Genomic DNA, 15,849 nt, shown 5'->3' with positions numbered 1-15,849 from the left:
CTTCTCTTTATCAAGGTCGGGGAAACTAAGTATAACTTTATCTCATTTACTGTGCCGTCAACCTTGATAAAGACAAAGCAAAACGCGTTGGTAGAGGGGAGAATTTTGCTGCAATGCTGAAAAGCTAAGTTAATTATTTAAAAACGATTTAAACTATTTAAATTATGAAATAAAGAAAACTAGATTAAAATATAAGTAAGCTAGTGCTCATTGTTTGATTTGGTCACTTCCTCAGCTATCAGTATCCCTGTTTTTCCTTTTTTTTTATATTACTATGATTTTCTTATTGGCTCACTGCTTTACATCTTGGATCTATGAATTGAGGACTTGAGGAGGAGATTATGATTATTTTTGCCTTAATTAATATTTACTTGGAATGTGTATTTTTCTTTAATGCCTCTCCTTTCTGTACAAGTATATACTTGATTGTTTATTTGAAAATTGATAAATAAATAAAAAAATATATATATATATAAGTAAGCTTTTGCCACGTTGGGAAGAATGAGGAATTGAACCCCAGCGAGTTATGATACTCGGGGGGGGGGGTGAAATCTCATATGCATTAGCATGATTTTGCCTGCAACGTTACTGAAAATTGTTATTGGGTTATGCTGACTAGAAAGTGAACTCAGATACAACAATACATACTGATGTGACCTGTTCACAGCTCTGAGTATTACGTTCGTTTTACATTTGTCTTTACCATTTACGTACACTGATAAAACATCTGTTCTGTCAGATGAAATATGCTACTCGGTAATAGTTTTGATTGAAACATTGATTTTTATCTATCTACAGCACTTTTGAGAGAAGTTTTTGAATGAGATATTTATACGTTGTGATTTGTTAAGTGTTTTGTATGTACAGTGGCGTAGCGAGGGTGAGAGGCGCCTTCCCGCGCTCTCGTCTCTGCCCCCCCCCCCGCTTCTTCCTCGAATCCCTCTGCCGTGCATACACCCCCCTTCCCTCCAGTTGTTCACTGTGCGAGCGACAACTTCAACGTGCTCCTCGCGATTGCATTGGCTCTCCTTCTGACGTCACGTCCTACGCACGGCACCCAGAAGTGACATCAGCGGGAGCCGACACGGTCGCGAGGAGCATGTTGAAGTTGTTGCTCGCACGGTGAACAACTTAAGGTATGGGGGAAGAGAGACCGTGTGGCAGGGGGAGGAGTGGAAAGAGGCAGGGGACAGAGAGGAGGAGGGGTGCCAGTGCCCACACCATGACGGCACTCGGGGCAGACCATCCCCTCCCCCCCTTTACCACGCCACTGTGTATGTAACATTTGTTATCTGCTTTGGACAAAAGCAGGATAGAAATAATAAATTACATATATAAACTATATACATGTATATAAGATCATTGCCTTACGGAAATACAGTCAAACCTCAGTTAGCGAGTAACGCGGTTTGCTAGTGTTTTGCAAGACGAGCAAAACATTCTCACAAATTTTGCCTCGCAATCCAAGCATTGGCTTGATATGCGAGCCCCCACCACCAAGAACCGACATGGCCTCCCAAGTACCGGCATCACCCCCCCCCCTGCCCTATCCCTTACCACGATTGGGCACCGGCATGCAGCACCAACCCACAGGCGAAAGAGCCTGCCGCTGATCTCTGCTGGGCCCTGATCGCAGTAAGAGTTTGGGCAGGCGGGGGTAGGCATGACAGTTCTTGGGGGTGGGGTGGTCGAAGCTGGTTCCCGTGGGTGGGTTAGAAACACACCAGTGGCCTCAGGGGTGGGGGTCTTTTTGGGATGTGGAACGAATCACCCGAGTTTCCTTTACTTTCTATGAGGAAACTCGCTTTGATATACGAGCACTTTGGTTTACGAGCATGCTTTTGGAACGAATTATGCTCACAAACCAAGATTCCACTGTACTGGCAAATCATCTTAACCAGTCACTTAGATTTGCTGGACTGGATTGCAGGTTTGGATGGGCAGACAGTGAAAAGCAATGACCTGCTGAAAAGTCACTAGTTCCCTAAACCCTATCTTGTTTCTGTAGGTAAAAAACGCTGCTGCCAATGTACTCAGGGAAACATGGCTCATTTATAAACACACTAAGCTGGTGAAGAAAATCGACCATGCCAGAGTCCGCAAACACCAGCGCAAGTTCTTACAAGCCATTCATCAGTAAGTACTGGGTTTCTGTCTACTGTGTGGAACTCATGGCTTCCACCTCTGTAAAACCAGAGTACGTGTGGCAGCAGTAGCGTAGTAAGGAGGGGATGAGGGGGCGGTCCGCCTCTTCCCACTCCTCCCCTCACCACACGTGCACCCCCTTCCCTTCCCCCATACCTCTAGCTGTTCGCCACATGAGCAACAACTTCCACGTGTCCCTCGCGATCGTGACGGCATTCCCGCTGATGTCATTTCCATAGGAAAGTGACGTCCGAGGGAGAGCCGCCGGGGTCATGACGAGCACGTTGACGTCATTACTCGTGGTGGTGAACAACTAGAGGTATGGGGGAAGGGAAGGGGGCACGTGTGCATGGCGGGGGGATCAGGGAAGGAGCAGGGGCAGAGTTATGATGTAAACGAGGGCGGGGAAGGGGTGTTTCCGCCCCAGACGCCTCTCACCCTCGCTATGCCATTGTGTGGCAGCCATCCCTCTTGAATACCACATGTAGTGGACTTTATCCACAATCACCATTTCTATAGCCTCAGCCAGGGTGTTTATATAATGCCACCATATAGTGCTAGTGCATCGATTCGACACATCATTTCCCTCCTACTCTGTAGTAACAATTGAAACCAGAGAAAATATTTCTTCACTCAATGTGTAATTAAATTCTGGAATTCATTGCAGAGAATATGGTGAAAGAAGTTAGCTTAACAGGGTTTAAAAAAAGGTTTGGCTAATTTCCTAAAAGAAAAGTCAGTAAGTCATTATTAAGATGGCCTTGGAAAAATCCACTGCTTATTTCTAGGATAAGCAGCATAAAATCTATTTTACTCTTTTGGGATCTTGCCCTGGTACTTGTGACCTTGATTGGCCAATGTTTGAAACACAATACTGGGCTTGATGGCCCTTCAGTCTGTCCCAATATGGCAACTCTTATGTTCTTATGCCTCTTGGACACTGTGTAGTTCTAGGCAAAAGCAGACTTAGCTTAATCAGCAGGCAGAGAAAGAAGCCTTTGATATGTTTTTGCATTCTTTCTCTTCCCCCCTCCCCCCTCCCAATAAAAGAATGTCCACTGTATTGTTCTATCAGGCTGTATTCACTCCCCCTGGTCAATATTGCCAATGCCAGATGCAGAGGAACCAGCAGATAGGCTGAGCTGAACACAAGAAGAAGAAAAGAGAGAGACAAAATAACCAAGAGTTAGGGAAGGGGGCTGAGTGTAAGAGTGGGACAAAGGGACAAAAAGAGAAAAAGAGAGGAAGTGCTTAATTATAAAATAGTTGGAGCTTATGGTGAAAATGTGAGGTCTCAGCTGTGCTCCATTGCTTTTCAAACTATATTGGATGTGGCACCGTCATGAGATATTTAGTCTTTGCTTGGAATGGGAGGGAACTGGTGTGTGTCAGGGTTGCCACCTCAGCCCAATGAACTGAACGAGTTGATCGAGTCCTGGATCTAGAGTTCAGATTTTCCCCATTGATTTCCTTAAGAAAGGCAGAGGTAGAACTTCATGGGATGGGATAAACCTGGGGAGGGGAGGGATTCGGATGAATCAGTTGAGCAAGTGCGAGGTGGCAGCGCTAGTGTTGCTTATGTGTTTCTGGTGTTTGTCATGCTATTAAAATCTGTGTTGTGTTTTATCTCTATTTTACCAACTCATTCCCCTCCCAAGAGCTCAGAAGTAAGTTAGTCTGATGTGTCCTGTGAATGCTGACTATCCCCTGACCGCAGAGTGCATGCTTTCACATACAGCTCACTGTAAAACTACCCCTCCCCCTTTCTATATCTGCTCTGAACCTTCGCGAAGCTGAAAACATAGCTCCTGTGCCATAATCTCAGCGGCACATCTCTGAGGCTAGCACGCCACTGTCCTGCAGCAGTGTAAGGCAAAGGGCTCAGTCTAGACAACCATCAGCTCCCTCTGCTTTACAAATCAAGATGCTCCACAGCCGCGGTCTCAAACTCAAACCCTTTGCAGGGCCACATTTTGGATTTGTAGGCCCTGTAGGCCGTAGAAAAAAAATAGTTAATGTCTTATTAAAGAAATGACAACTTTGCATGAGGTAAAACTCGTTATAGTTTATAAATCTTTCCTTAATTGCTTCTGATAATTTCAGCTATACACAGCTGAAAGCAGTGCAACATGCAGAAAGTGAAAAGCGATCGAAACTTCACTTTTATGCATGTTGCACTGCTTTCAGCTATGTATAGCTGAAATTATCAGAAGCAATTAAGGAACAAAATCTGCTAACGATCCCATCCTTAAAAATTATTAATACAAGAAGACAACTCATTTTTTCTTGTACGGCACCTCAAACTTGGAACGCCCTCCCTATTACTTTACGGGAGGAGAAAGACCTTGGAAAATTTAAAACTGAGTTAAAAACTTTCCTTTTTAAAGATGCCTTTTCTACATAATTTTATACTTCATGAATTATTTATTTGGTTGAACCTGTTTTAACTATATCCTTTTTGTATTTGCCCTTAATGTTTCTTCTTTACTTTAAAATTATATTTCATCCCTCCTTTCCCAGTATTTAACATTGTTTAAATTTAGAATATTTTAGCCATTATTTAAATTGTATGTATTATTATGTATTGCATTGTTATTGTTCTTTGATTTTACATTGTAAGTTTTAAATGTAAATCGCTTAGAATATCCGATTAAGCGATTTATCAAGTCCCATAATAAACTTGAAACTTGAAAGATTTATATACTATAACGAGTTTTATCTCATGCAAAATTGTAATTTAGATTCTAATCTAAAGTATCAACTGCAAAAGACAAGATTTTGGTGTAGTCGTCTAGGCTTTTTTTGTAGAGGGGAGAATCACTATCCGACTTGTGCCTGGAAAACTTGTGCCTTAAGTGTCCGGTGGTCGCATCCACAACCGCCTTCAGCTCGCACCTCCTCCAGCACCGGACACAACCGCCATCTTACGTCAAGCAGTCACCACCAGGAGAGATTGCGAATTTCGCAAGAGTTCATGAGATTACGTACACATGCACAAGCTGCTCTGTCTCCAGTGGTTACCTTACATTCTGGAACGTTGCCCGCCTCACTGCTGTAACCTCACGCAAGCGCTTTCCTGCGTCAGTACGCGATTGTCCTCTCCACTCTACCTCACAATCACATACAGACGCAGGAAAGCGCTTGCGTGAGGTTACAGCAGTGAGGCGGGCAATGTTCCAGAACAATGGTAACATACCGAAGGCCTCCAAATAGTACGAGTTTGAGACCACTGCTCCACAGCATCCTGGGAAGTGGAGCCTTTCTCCTGCCTGGGGTGGTAACATCCTAGACCTCATAGTCTTGCTTTACTAATTTGGCATCCCACTGCATGGGAAATGCTTCATAAATTGTGCAAGAGTTATGGGAAAATATTGAATTATTGTCTTCTTTTAAAGCAACTCTGAGAAATCTGGGATTTTTTTTTTAGTTTTACTGTATTTTTGTGCCCAAAGACAGAATTATAGATGGCAGAATAACGGAGGAAGAATCTGGTTTGCAAGAATGAGAATAGCCGTGGTTAAGGGACACTGATGAAACAGCATTTTATTTTTCAGTCTCTTTAAATCTGCTCAGTTCATTCTCTAATATTAAACAAAATGTGTAAAAAATGAAAAAAAAAATAAAAATCAATAGCCCTGATGATGTCTGAGGTTGAACCACAGATGTTTGTGGCATTGTCTAAGCTGACTTCTGAAGAGCAGAAGACACAACCTGAAAAAGTGTGTGTGTGTGTTGGGTGGGGGTGGGGGGGGATGTAAAGCATATCTAACCCTTCCAGCCATCTGTGCAAAGGGTAGTACGGAAGACTACACGTAAAAACTGTGGTGTTCCTGGTGTTCTGAAAGAGAAAAAAAGAAAAATCCCTTCTTAGCTGACAACGAGAGAATTTGGGCAATGTCAAAGGGCTGGAAATAAAACCCCCAAGAACAACAGGAGGAGGTTCTCCGTCAGTACCTTTCGTCCAGAAATAACTGCATAGGACAGACAGCCCTGAGAAGTGTCTGTCTATCCAACCGGACACTACAATGCAAGCACCATTCACAGGGGTGCAGCGAGATACTCTTCCAGACTGCATGAGAATAATTCAGGGTACCAGTTACCTCATGACTGCCCCCTTTCGACATTGCAAGGCATGGATTTGTGGATGTCTGCAAGGGAAGAGGTACTGGTAGAGAATGTCACAGGGACAGATTTGTTCCCATCCCTGCGGGAAAAATTTCCATCCCTGTCCTTGCCCTATCGCTGCAAGCTCCATCCTCATCTGCACAAGTGTTTGAGGCTTGCACAGAAGAGGATGGAGCAGGGATGGAGCAGAGACAGAACTTGCGGGGACAGGACGGGGATGGGAGATAGATCCTTCGGGGACAGGAACAAAATTGTCCCCGTGTCATTCTCTGCCTACTGAGATTTAGATGAATATGGGAGAAATAAGTGAGAAAGGCTGCAGATTCCTAACTGAAGGTATGGAGCCATGCTTCCTAAGCACCACCCTTTCCTCTCACTCACCTGGAGCCTGAACAGATCCTACAGCAGTGTTCTCACTGTGGGGAGCTTATCAGTCCTGCATGCCGCATGTATATACCACTTGCTGAAACTATTCATGGATTTCTTAGAGGACCTTGTTTGTGGCTCTCCTTGCCCCCTCACAATATGGATTATCAGAAAGCTCCAGGTCATAGAGGGAAGGATGATCCTATCCTGAATTTGCCCAGGTGTATGAAGGGTGAACAGGTTTAATTTTCCTGAGAAAATCCAGACTGGAAGTCCCTTATATGCACTGGAATATAAGTAAGTCTACCCCTTTCATCTGACAACTAAGATACCAATTAATTTCAGATGAAAGGGACACTTTAAACAGACCTCAAGGTATATAGGGGGTCTTTTACTAAGGCTAAACGCTAACACGCTCGTTATATTCTATGGACGCATTAGCATTTAGCGCGTGCTAAATCGGCTAGCGCACCTTAGTAAAAAAACAAACAAACCATAGTTAGTTGGGTGTTTATATATTAAAAGATAAATAATCGACATGTTTAATGTTATACATATTTTCAGTTGCAGCCGTAGGTTTATGTATTACATGGAAATCCATGAATAACTTCAAAACAGCTAGTTTTATATTTAAAATTATACCTAGTATTTACAAGCTAGTCCGGAGATGTATAAGTTATACATGCCGAGACTGAATTTCATCTTTGACTGCTGCCCTCATCCTGCCCTAAACCATGTGCCTTTCTCAGAAGAAATAAATTTGGCTATTTTGCAAATATAACAGCTAAATTTATCTGTGCAACCACTGTGTGGTTGGCACAGTTGCTGTCCACATAAACGCTTCTGCCAATCTGCTGGTGTTCTCTCTCTCATTTCTTACTGGTCTGTGATTTCTTTTCCTTACTCAGAGGAAGAAGATTAAAACTTGCAGGACTGTGTTATTGGGGCCTTTCGGGTGGAGCTTCACCATGTGAACAAGTTTTAAGTTTTTTATTAAAATTTGATTCTATCGCTTATACAACTTCTAAGCGATTTACATGTAAAATAATCGGGAATACAAAAATAAAATTTTAAAAACGCCAACAACAGTACAATTAAAAAAGATTAAAACAACTTTTGTAAATGGCGTATCACCAATAGGACAAAATGAACGAAACTAACATGATACAGAAGGAAGATGGGGTAGAAATACAATCGATATAGGATAAAAAAACAATTATGGAAGGAACAAAAGGAAGGGGAATACTGTGATCTGATTCTTTTAGAAGAAGAGCATGAGTACCCTAGGGGAAGATTTAAATATTAAAGGAATCTTTGAATAAATGGATCTTAAGAAAGCCTTTAATACAATCTTCTTCTCTTACTTTATTTTATGGTGATGTGCTTGAGGGTCAGACAAGTGCAAATTTTGTTGGGTGCAGGGGTGATGCAGAGTGTTAGCAAAACAGAAAATAGTGTTTCCCCTACCTCAGGAGTAGGCAATTCTGGTCCTCGAGAGCCGGAGCCAGGTCAGGCTTTCAGGATATCCACAATGAATATGTATGAGATGGATTTGCATGCACTGCCTCCTTGAGATGCAAATCTATCTCATGCATATTTAGTGTGGATATCCTGAAAACCTGACCTGGCTTCCGGCTCTCGAGAACCGGAATTGCCTAGCCCGCGCCTACCTTAACAGACTGGGTGGGAAGGTTCTGGATTTGGATGGAAAGGGACACGATGATGGCCAGCCTGAAGGGAGAAGGCAAAAGTTTAAACCTTTCTCTGTGTGTTAAAGGGTGGACCTGGGGAAAACAACTGCTTATCCCGGTGATTGGTAACATGGAATCTTGCTACTGTTTGGAATTCTGCCAGGTGATTGTGATCTAGATTGCTCACTGTTAGAAACAGGATACTGAGTGGGGTAAAACAGTGTTTCTCAACTCGGTCCTGGAGTATCCTCTTGCCAGTCAGGTTTTCAGGATATCCACCATGAATTTACATAAACTTGATTTGCATACACTGCCCCCATTATATGCAAATTTCTTTCATTCATATTCATTGTGGCTATTTTGAAACCCTGACTGGCAAGGGGGTACTCCAGGAACGAGTTGAGAAACACTGGTGTAGAACAGGTACAAGTGAACCAATTGTGGGGGGGGGGTTTACTCCATCAAAAATTTCAAAGACTAGGGGGCACTCATTACAGGGAAATACTTTTAAAACCAATAGGAGGGAATAATTTTTCACTCAAAGAATAGTTAAGCTCTGGAACTTGTTACCAGATGATGTAGTAACAGCAGTTAACGTAGCTGGGTTTAAAAACAGTTCGGACAAGTTTCTGGAGGAAAAGTCCATAGTCTGCTACTGAGACAGACATGGGGGAAGCCACTGCTTGCCCTGGATCGGTGGCATGGAATGTTGCTACAATTTGGATTTCTGCCAGGTACTTGTGACCTGGATACTGAGCTAGACGCAGTATCGCTCTTATGTCTTAAAGCTTCAAGAGCTTATTGTAATAAAGCGTTGTCAAATGTTTATATTTTATATGTTGAGAAATTTTTTTAAAAACATAAAGAAATAATAGCAGGACTGGTACAACATGCCCCTCATGACCAGGAATTCTTTCCTCTGAGAACATCTAGACCTAAGTCCTTTTGTTCCAGCTCCTCATGCTCTCCCCAGTGCTAGACCTGCAAAGCACATTTTTTTTGTATTTCCCTTCTTGCATTACTTGGAAATTCTCAAGTTCTGGACCCATCCCAGCTCTGAAATTTCTGCGCATGTCTTGCATGCTCGTACAGCGAGTCCTCGAGTTTGTGTATGTATGAAGCTAGCCTCTCCAACTTTCCCACCATCACAACCCTTCCCAAAATTGTAACAAAACTCTCCTTTGCTTTCTCCTACCCAGACTGCGGAGTGTGAAGATGGAACAAAGAAAACTAAACGACCAAGCCAACACTCTAGTGGATTTAGCAAAGGTGAGCAGCCTACGTTCATCCCTTCTAGAGTTTCCTCACGCTCTTCCTTGCTCTGCACCATCCTACACTATGGGAATCCTCCTCTCCCCACTAACCAACCCTTTTATGGGAAGAAAGAATCAGAACCAGTGACTGGCCATAGGGCAGAGATCAAATTGATTATGGATATATTTATTTTAAAATGAAGCTGAAGGCATGAAGCCAAGCTCCCCAAGCACTGCCCCAAAGGAAATATTTTTACAGCCCATGTTCTAAGACTCTGGAGTATTCTGTCATCAGATATAATTGAGGTGTCTGCTAAAGAAATGGTTACAAATAATGTAGGCAGGTTCTTAGTTGTTAACAATGCAATAGGCATGGGAATATATGATGGATGCCAGAGATCTAACAATCAAGGAAAATCTAACAGAGGAAAAACAAGCAGCTTTACTCTATCAAAGATCTTTGCAACAAGAACCTTTTTCCTGACAGATAATGTGTTCACAATAAGTTTTTAAAAAGAGGGCTAAAAATAATGTATAAAAAGCTCAGTGCAAGCCAGTAACCAGAAACAGACCATATGGGCTAAATAAATGATGCAATCTCTGCTGTAGCATTCTCTTCCTGCTGTGGCTCACTGGTTGAGCTGCTGCCTCTGCATCTGCACCCAGAGATTAGGAGTAGAGAATGACACGGTGACAAAATTCATCACCGTTCCCATCCCTGCGGATAACCGCGGGAAATAATCCCATGTTATTTTCTAGTGTCTATTTCAACCTCAGTCCTTCTACACCAGCATTCTTCAAAGCAAAGCTTGCGGGTCAGTGGTTGTGGTCATTCATACTCTGATTCTTCCTTCTCTCTTTAAAGAATGACATGAAGATGGTTTCCCGCGGTTATCCGCGGGGACGGGGACGGTGATGAATTTTGTCACCGTGTCATTCTCTAATTAGGAGATCAAATCCTGGTGCTGCTCCTTGTGCCCCTGGGCAAGTCACTTAATCAAAAACCAAAAATACTCTCTTTGCTTTTTAAAAAATCTTTATAATTCTTTTAAATGTATCATGAAAATTCAGCACGATAGCGTGATTGCTCTTTTTCTAATAGAGTCTTACTATTTTGGAGCTCTAATGTATAAGAGGAGAAACCTCAGATCCCGGTTTGCTGCCGGCTATTCAACTCAGCCTGTAAACTATTGACGGGATAATCCTCATTGGTTTAACCTCCACCCTCCAATTAAATATTATAACTTGTATGATTTCCAAACAGTTCTCCTTCTTTAAATATTTTTAAGAGTACTTAGCTCAGTATTCTGTTATGTTGTCTGTTGCTGACAAAGGCTGCCCACGTTTCGTTTTGGCTGCATCAGGGCTTAGGACAAAGGTATCCTTGAACTGGCGAAAGAAGGAACATTCTATAAACTGTCTATTCTTAACCTTTTGTTTAAAACCACTCAAGTCACTTAGGGCTCCTTTTACAAAGGTGTGTTAGGGCCTTAACGCGCGGAACAGCGCGTGCTAAAATGCCCCGCACGCTAGCCGCTACCGCCTCCTCTTGTAAAAGGAGCCCTTAATCACCCAGTGCCCACTGCTTTGAAATGCCAAAGCCACAAAAAAGAGGTATACAAGTTCCCATTCTCTTTCCCTTATTCAGGTTCCAGTCTACAAGACAACTCACAGGCAGATTAGACCAGGAAGGGGTAAAACACGGACCCTACGGACCTTGCGGATCTAAAACCGCACGTCCTTAAAAATCCGAGGTCCGTGCATTGACAAGCCCGCCTTCGCTTTCCCTGCAGCTCAGCTCAGGCCCCCGGCTCCCTCGCGGACCTCACAGATCTGAGCTGCACTGTTAAAAATCCAAGGTCCGCGCCACTTTTGAGGTCCGTGTCACTTTTAGTCTGGCTCTGACAGAGCTCTATGACAATTTAACTCTGACGGATCCTAATGCTTTTCCCTCCCTATGCTAGGATACGTCAGAGTTAAATTGTCATAGAGCTGTGTCAGAGCCAGAGACTAAAAGTGGCGTGGATCTCGGATTTTTTAAGGACGTGCGGTTTTAGATCCGCGAGGTCCGTAAGGTCCGTGAGGTTCACGTTTTAACCCTTCCTGATTAGACCACACAATCATTAACTTTCATCATGTTTCATACAAATTGTAATGCAATCCAAATCCTCACAGTAAACATTCAGAACCAATCATCTACTCAAAATACTGTGACTAGCTGAGAGATCTTCCATGGAGTACATCTGAAGACCTGTGAAAGTGGGATTCACAGAAGATTTCTCCAAGATGAGTTTACAGAGCTTTTTGAGTAGATGATTGGTTTTGAATATGCTATTTGGAATTGTATTACACACTTGTGTGAAACATGATGAAGGTTTATGATTCCATGGGCTGGTCTGCCAGTGATTCGTGTGGGCTGGATTAGTCAAGCGGTGAGTACATAGACGGTAGAATGGGATGAACCACAGGAGCCATGGCCAGACAAATATTTTCCCAATATATTATCAGCAATTACAACTACTACTATTACTATTAATCATTTCTATAGCACTTAACAGTCACAAAGAAGAAGAAGACAGTCCCTGCTCGAAAGAGCTTACAATCTAAACAGACAAGACAGATAAACAGGATGTCATGGATACAGCTGAAGACTGGGTTGGTGGGCAGAGGAGTAGGATTAAGGATTTAAGGCTATATCAAAAATGATGGGTTTTCAGACTGCTTTTAAAAAAGGGAAGGGGCTTGACAGACAAACTCAGGTAATATATCCCAAGCATAGGGGGCAGCTAGATGAAAGGAACAAAGTCTGGAATTGGCAGTGGAGGTGAAGGGTACAGCGAAGAGCGGCTTATCTGAGGAACTGAGTTCTCTGAGAGGTGTATAAGAAGAGAGGAGAGATATTGAGGGGCAGCAGAATGAACACACTTGAAGGTCAGCAATAGGAGCTTCAACTGTATGCGATTGCAGATAGGGAGCCAGTGAAGTGACTGAAGGAGAGGGTTGGCATGAGTGTAACGAGGTTGGTAGATGAGTCATGCAGCAGAGTTTTGCACAGATTGCAAGGGGGAGAGGTGGCACTATGGGAGACCAGTTAGAGTGTGCTCAGAGAGGAAGGGGCAAATTTTAGTGATGTTGTAGAGATAAAAGCGACAGGCCTTAGCAGTTTGTTGGATGTATGTAGAAAATGAGAGGTTGGAATCGAAGACAACTTCAAGGTTGCAAGCAGAGGAGACTGGAACGATGACAGTATTATTTACTGAGATGGAGAAGGAGGAAGAGGAGCAGAGGGATTAGGAGGAAAGAGGAGCAGCTCAGTCTTGGACATGTTTATTATCAGATGATGGCAGGACATCCAGGCAGCAATGTCAGCCAAACAGGCAGAGACTTTTTCTTGGATTTTAGGTGAAATTTCGGGTGTAGAGAGGTAGATCTGGGAGTCATCAGCATATAGGTGATACTAGAAGCCATGGGAGGAGATCAAGGCACCGAGGGAAGAGGTGTAGAGACAGAACCCTGGGATACGCCAACAGCTTGGGATGGCAACAGAGATTGGTTTGTGTGGCTTTTTTAATCAAAACATTGTCCCACTGTCTCATTCTCATTTAATCCACACTCATACAATTTCCTCCAGATATTCATCACTATTTAACTGGCCAGGAGAGGCTCCTGGCCAGTTAAAAAGCACTAAGCCAGCTAAGCACTAATATTCCATGCGAGATGGCCACTGAATATTAGCACTTAAGGCCGGATTCTGTAATGGGTACCTAAAAAGATATTGCATGTCAGTCATGCTTAGACGTCCATTACAGAATCGTGCTTTGAAGCGCCAAACTTAAAACATAGGCCTACATTATAGGTGCCTAAGTCCTTTAGAGCAGTGGTTCCCAACCCTGTCCTGGAGGACCACCAGGCCAGTCGGGTTTTCAGGATAGCCCTCATGAATATGCATGAGAGAGATCTGCATATAATGGAGGTGTCAGGCATGCAAATCTGCTCCATGCATATTCATGAGGGTTATCCTGAAAACCCGACTGGCCTGGTGGTCCTCCAGGACTGGGTTGGGAACCACTGCTTTAGAGAATCACGCCTAGTCTTTCTCCGCCCCTAAACACTCCTACTTTGGTGTTAGGCATCACGCATCAGGCGCCTATCTTTTGTAGAATCGTGCTGAAGAGGATAAGTGCCTATCGCCCAATTAATATTTTTTTTCCAATTATGAGCTTGTTAAATCTCATAATTGAAGCCAATTTATTGATTAACCCCCCATTTTACAAAACCGCGAAAGCAGTTTTTAATGCCGTCTGGCACGCTGAATGCTGTGCGCTGCTCCAACGCGCAGAGGAACTCTATGAGCATTAGAGCAATACACAGCATTCAGCGTGCCGGCCAGTGCGAAAAACCACTTTTGCAGTTTTATAAAAGGAGGGAGGGGGGGTGGTTAAGTTAGGCGCCTCTTATAGAATTTCCCTCTTAGTGGCTAGCCAGATATGTCTTGTGACTTGGCTATCCGTAAAACATAAAGCATTAGCCAGCTAAGTTTTGCGGCTAAATCGAGCCAACGTAAATAGCTGGTCTATTTTTGGTCGCTATACCCTTAGCCAGCCAGTGCTGAATGTCAACTAGCCAGCTAAGTTTATAGCAGCCAAAAATAATCCAGATATTCAAACAATGCTGGGAAACAGCCCAGCATTGAATATCTGGGCACCGTGCTGACTGCGGGAATCAGCACAGCTAATTCCCGATTCTGAATATTAGCCCCTTTGTTTTTAATTACTGGTTTAGAAAATGTGCTTATTTATAACCCTGACTCCAGCTTCAGAAAATGACGGGTCTCCCTTAATCTAAATTAAATCCTGACAATTTGTGCGTGTGTAGAATGACCCCAGTTGTTTTGCTCATCACTCTCCCTTCCCCCCCTCCCAACTCTGGTCTCTCTCCAGACCCAGAATGTGATGTACGACATGGTGTCAGAGCTTCAGGAAAGGAACGAAGACTTGGAAAAGCGCCTCGCTACACTGGAGACCAAGATCAACTCGCTAGGGGTCAGCCTGCAGGCACTGCCAGGGCTCATCACTCAAACAATCCTGCAGCAGCAGCAGCGGGAGCTGGCCAGGGTGCAAGCACAGCTGCCCCACCTCATGACATGCGGCTCAGAAAAGTCATGGACACCGCCACCACTGCGGAGGCGCAAGTCACCCTCCACGACCCCACCCACATCTTCCGACAGTGGATAACTTGGCGGGGAATTTAAAACCCAAATGGGTTCTCTTTAGCCATTGTGTGGCTGATACAAAGTATACTTTTTTTCTATAAAGCCCCTATTATTGTTCCATTGTTGGGGTTTGAGATGCTGGAGTGAAGTTACTATAGAGATATATATTTTTTTAACCCATATTTCTTAATATATGTATACATATATATTTGTCTAATACTCTGCAGTTGCCAGTATCATAATCTTTGGCAACTCCCATGCTTTTGGGAGTGTGGAGGGACCCCTAGGAATATGTCTGATAGCATATGATTCATAGAACTTGGGGTGACGATGGTCCGCTGGCTCTTCCTTCTGCAAAAGTCGAGTGCCTCAGGGTGCCATCTGCCCCAAAGGTAGAAGGTGAGGCTCTATGATGCCCCCATGACCTGCAGGGACTTAGGAAGAGTGTTCCATCATCTTCCACATCTACTCTCTCTTTGTTTAAGTTTACTGCCACTCCTTGGAGCAGTATCTCTTGCCATGGGTGGTAAAGGAGCCTGTTCTGTCAGTGCCAGTAGGTGCTGAGCACATTTATTATTGAGGTAGCTCCTTCTCTGTCCAGGAAGAGGTAGTTTGGCACCCTCAGTCATTCTAAAATGCTAGCACCTTGGGGTCAAGGGAAGAGCAGGAGGGCAAAATAGTCTTAATAAAAAACAAAAACAAAGCTGTGGCTTCCTCTCTCCCTCCCTCGTCATGGTTGTTCATGAAAAATAGTTGGAGGTTTCTCTATGATACTGAATCAGAAGCCAAGGCAGGCCTCAACGATGAGACGAAAGCACACAATGAGGAGTCGTGAGGACAAGATGTGAGCTGTTCAACCAAGTGTGTATAGTTCAAAAAATCACTTTATTGGAGAATATGTCACAATAGCTCAAAGACTCGACACTGGCAGTGTTTCAGCATACGTTCCTTTAGCAAGAGTCTGTCTCGAAGGTAGGCACCATGAACACACGCACTTGGGTCATAGCGTTGGAAAGTCTGGTGAAAGCAAGGTAGAAATGAGTGTCTGCAGTAGTCT

The 15,849-nt window shown here is 43.5% G+C and overlaps 1 protein-coding gene across 1 annotated transcript in view; it reads left to right on the top strand.

Annotated features, from left to right (window-relative positions):
• Positions 1 to 15,594, top strand: part of KCNN1 (potassium calcium-activated channel subfamily N member 1) — a 65,964-nt gene extending 50,370 nt beyond the window's left edge. Inside the window, exons 8-11 of the mRNA XM_033953618.1 lie at positions 2,009 to 2,136; positions 3,804 to 3,812; positions 9,527 to 9,596; positions 14,521 to 15,594. Coding sequence (XP_033809509.1) covers positions 2,009 to 2,136; positions 3,804 to 3,812; positions 9,527 to 9,596; positions 14,521 to 14,814 — 501 coding nt within the window. The 3' untranslated portion in view covers positions 14,815 to 15,594. The remainder of the gene's footprint in view (positions 1 to 2,008; positions 2,137 to 3,803; positions 3,813 to 9,526; positions 9,597 to 14,520) is intronic.
• The last annotated feature ends 255 nt before the right edge of the window (positions 15,595 to 15,849 follow it).

This window comes from Geotrypetes seraphini, chromosome 8, assembly GCF_902459505.1.
Source record: "Geotrypetes seraphini chromosome 8, aGeoSer1.1, whole genome shotgun sequence".
Classification (NCBI taxonomy): domain Eukaryota; kingdom Metazoa; phylum Chordata; class Amphibia; order Gymnophiona; family Dermophiidae; genus Geotrypetes; species Geotrypetes seraphini.
Note: the sequence above shows the minus strand (reverse complement) of the source record. Positions and strands in the feature narration are given on the sequence as shown.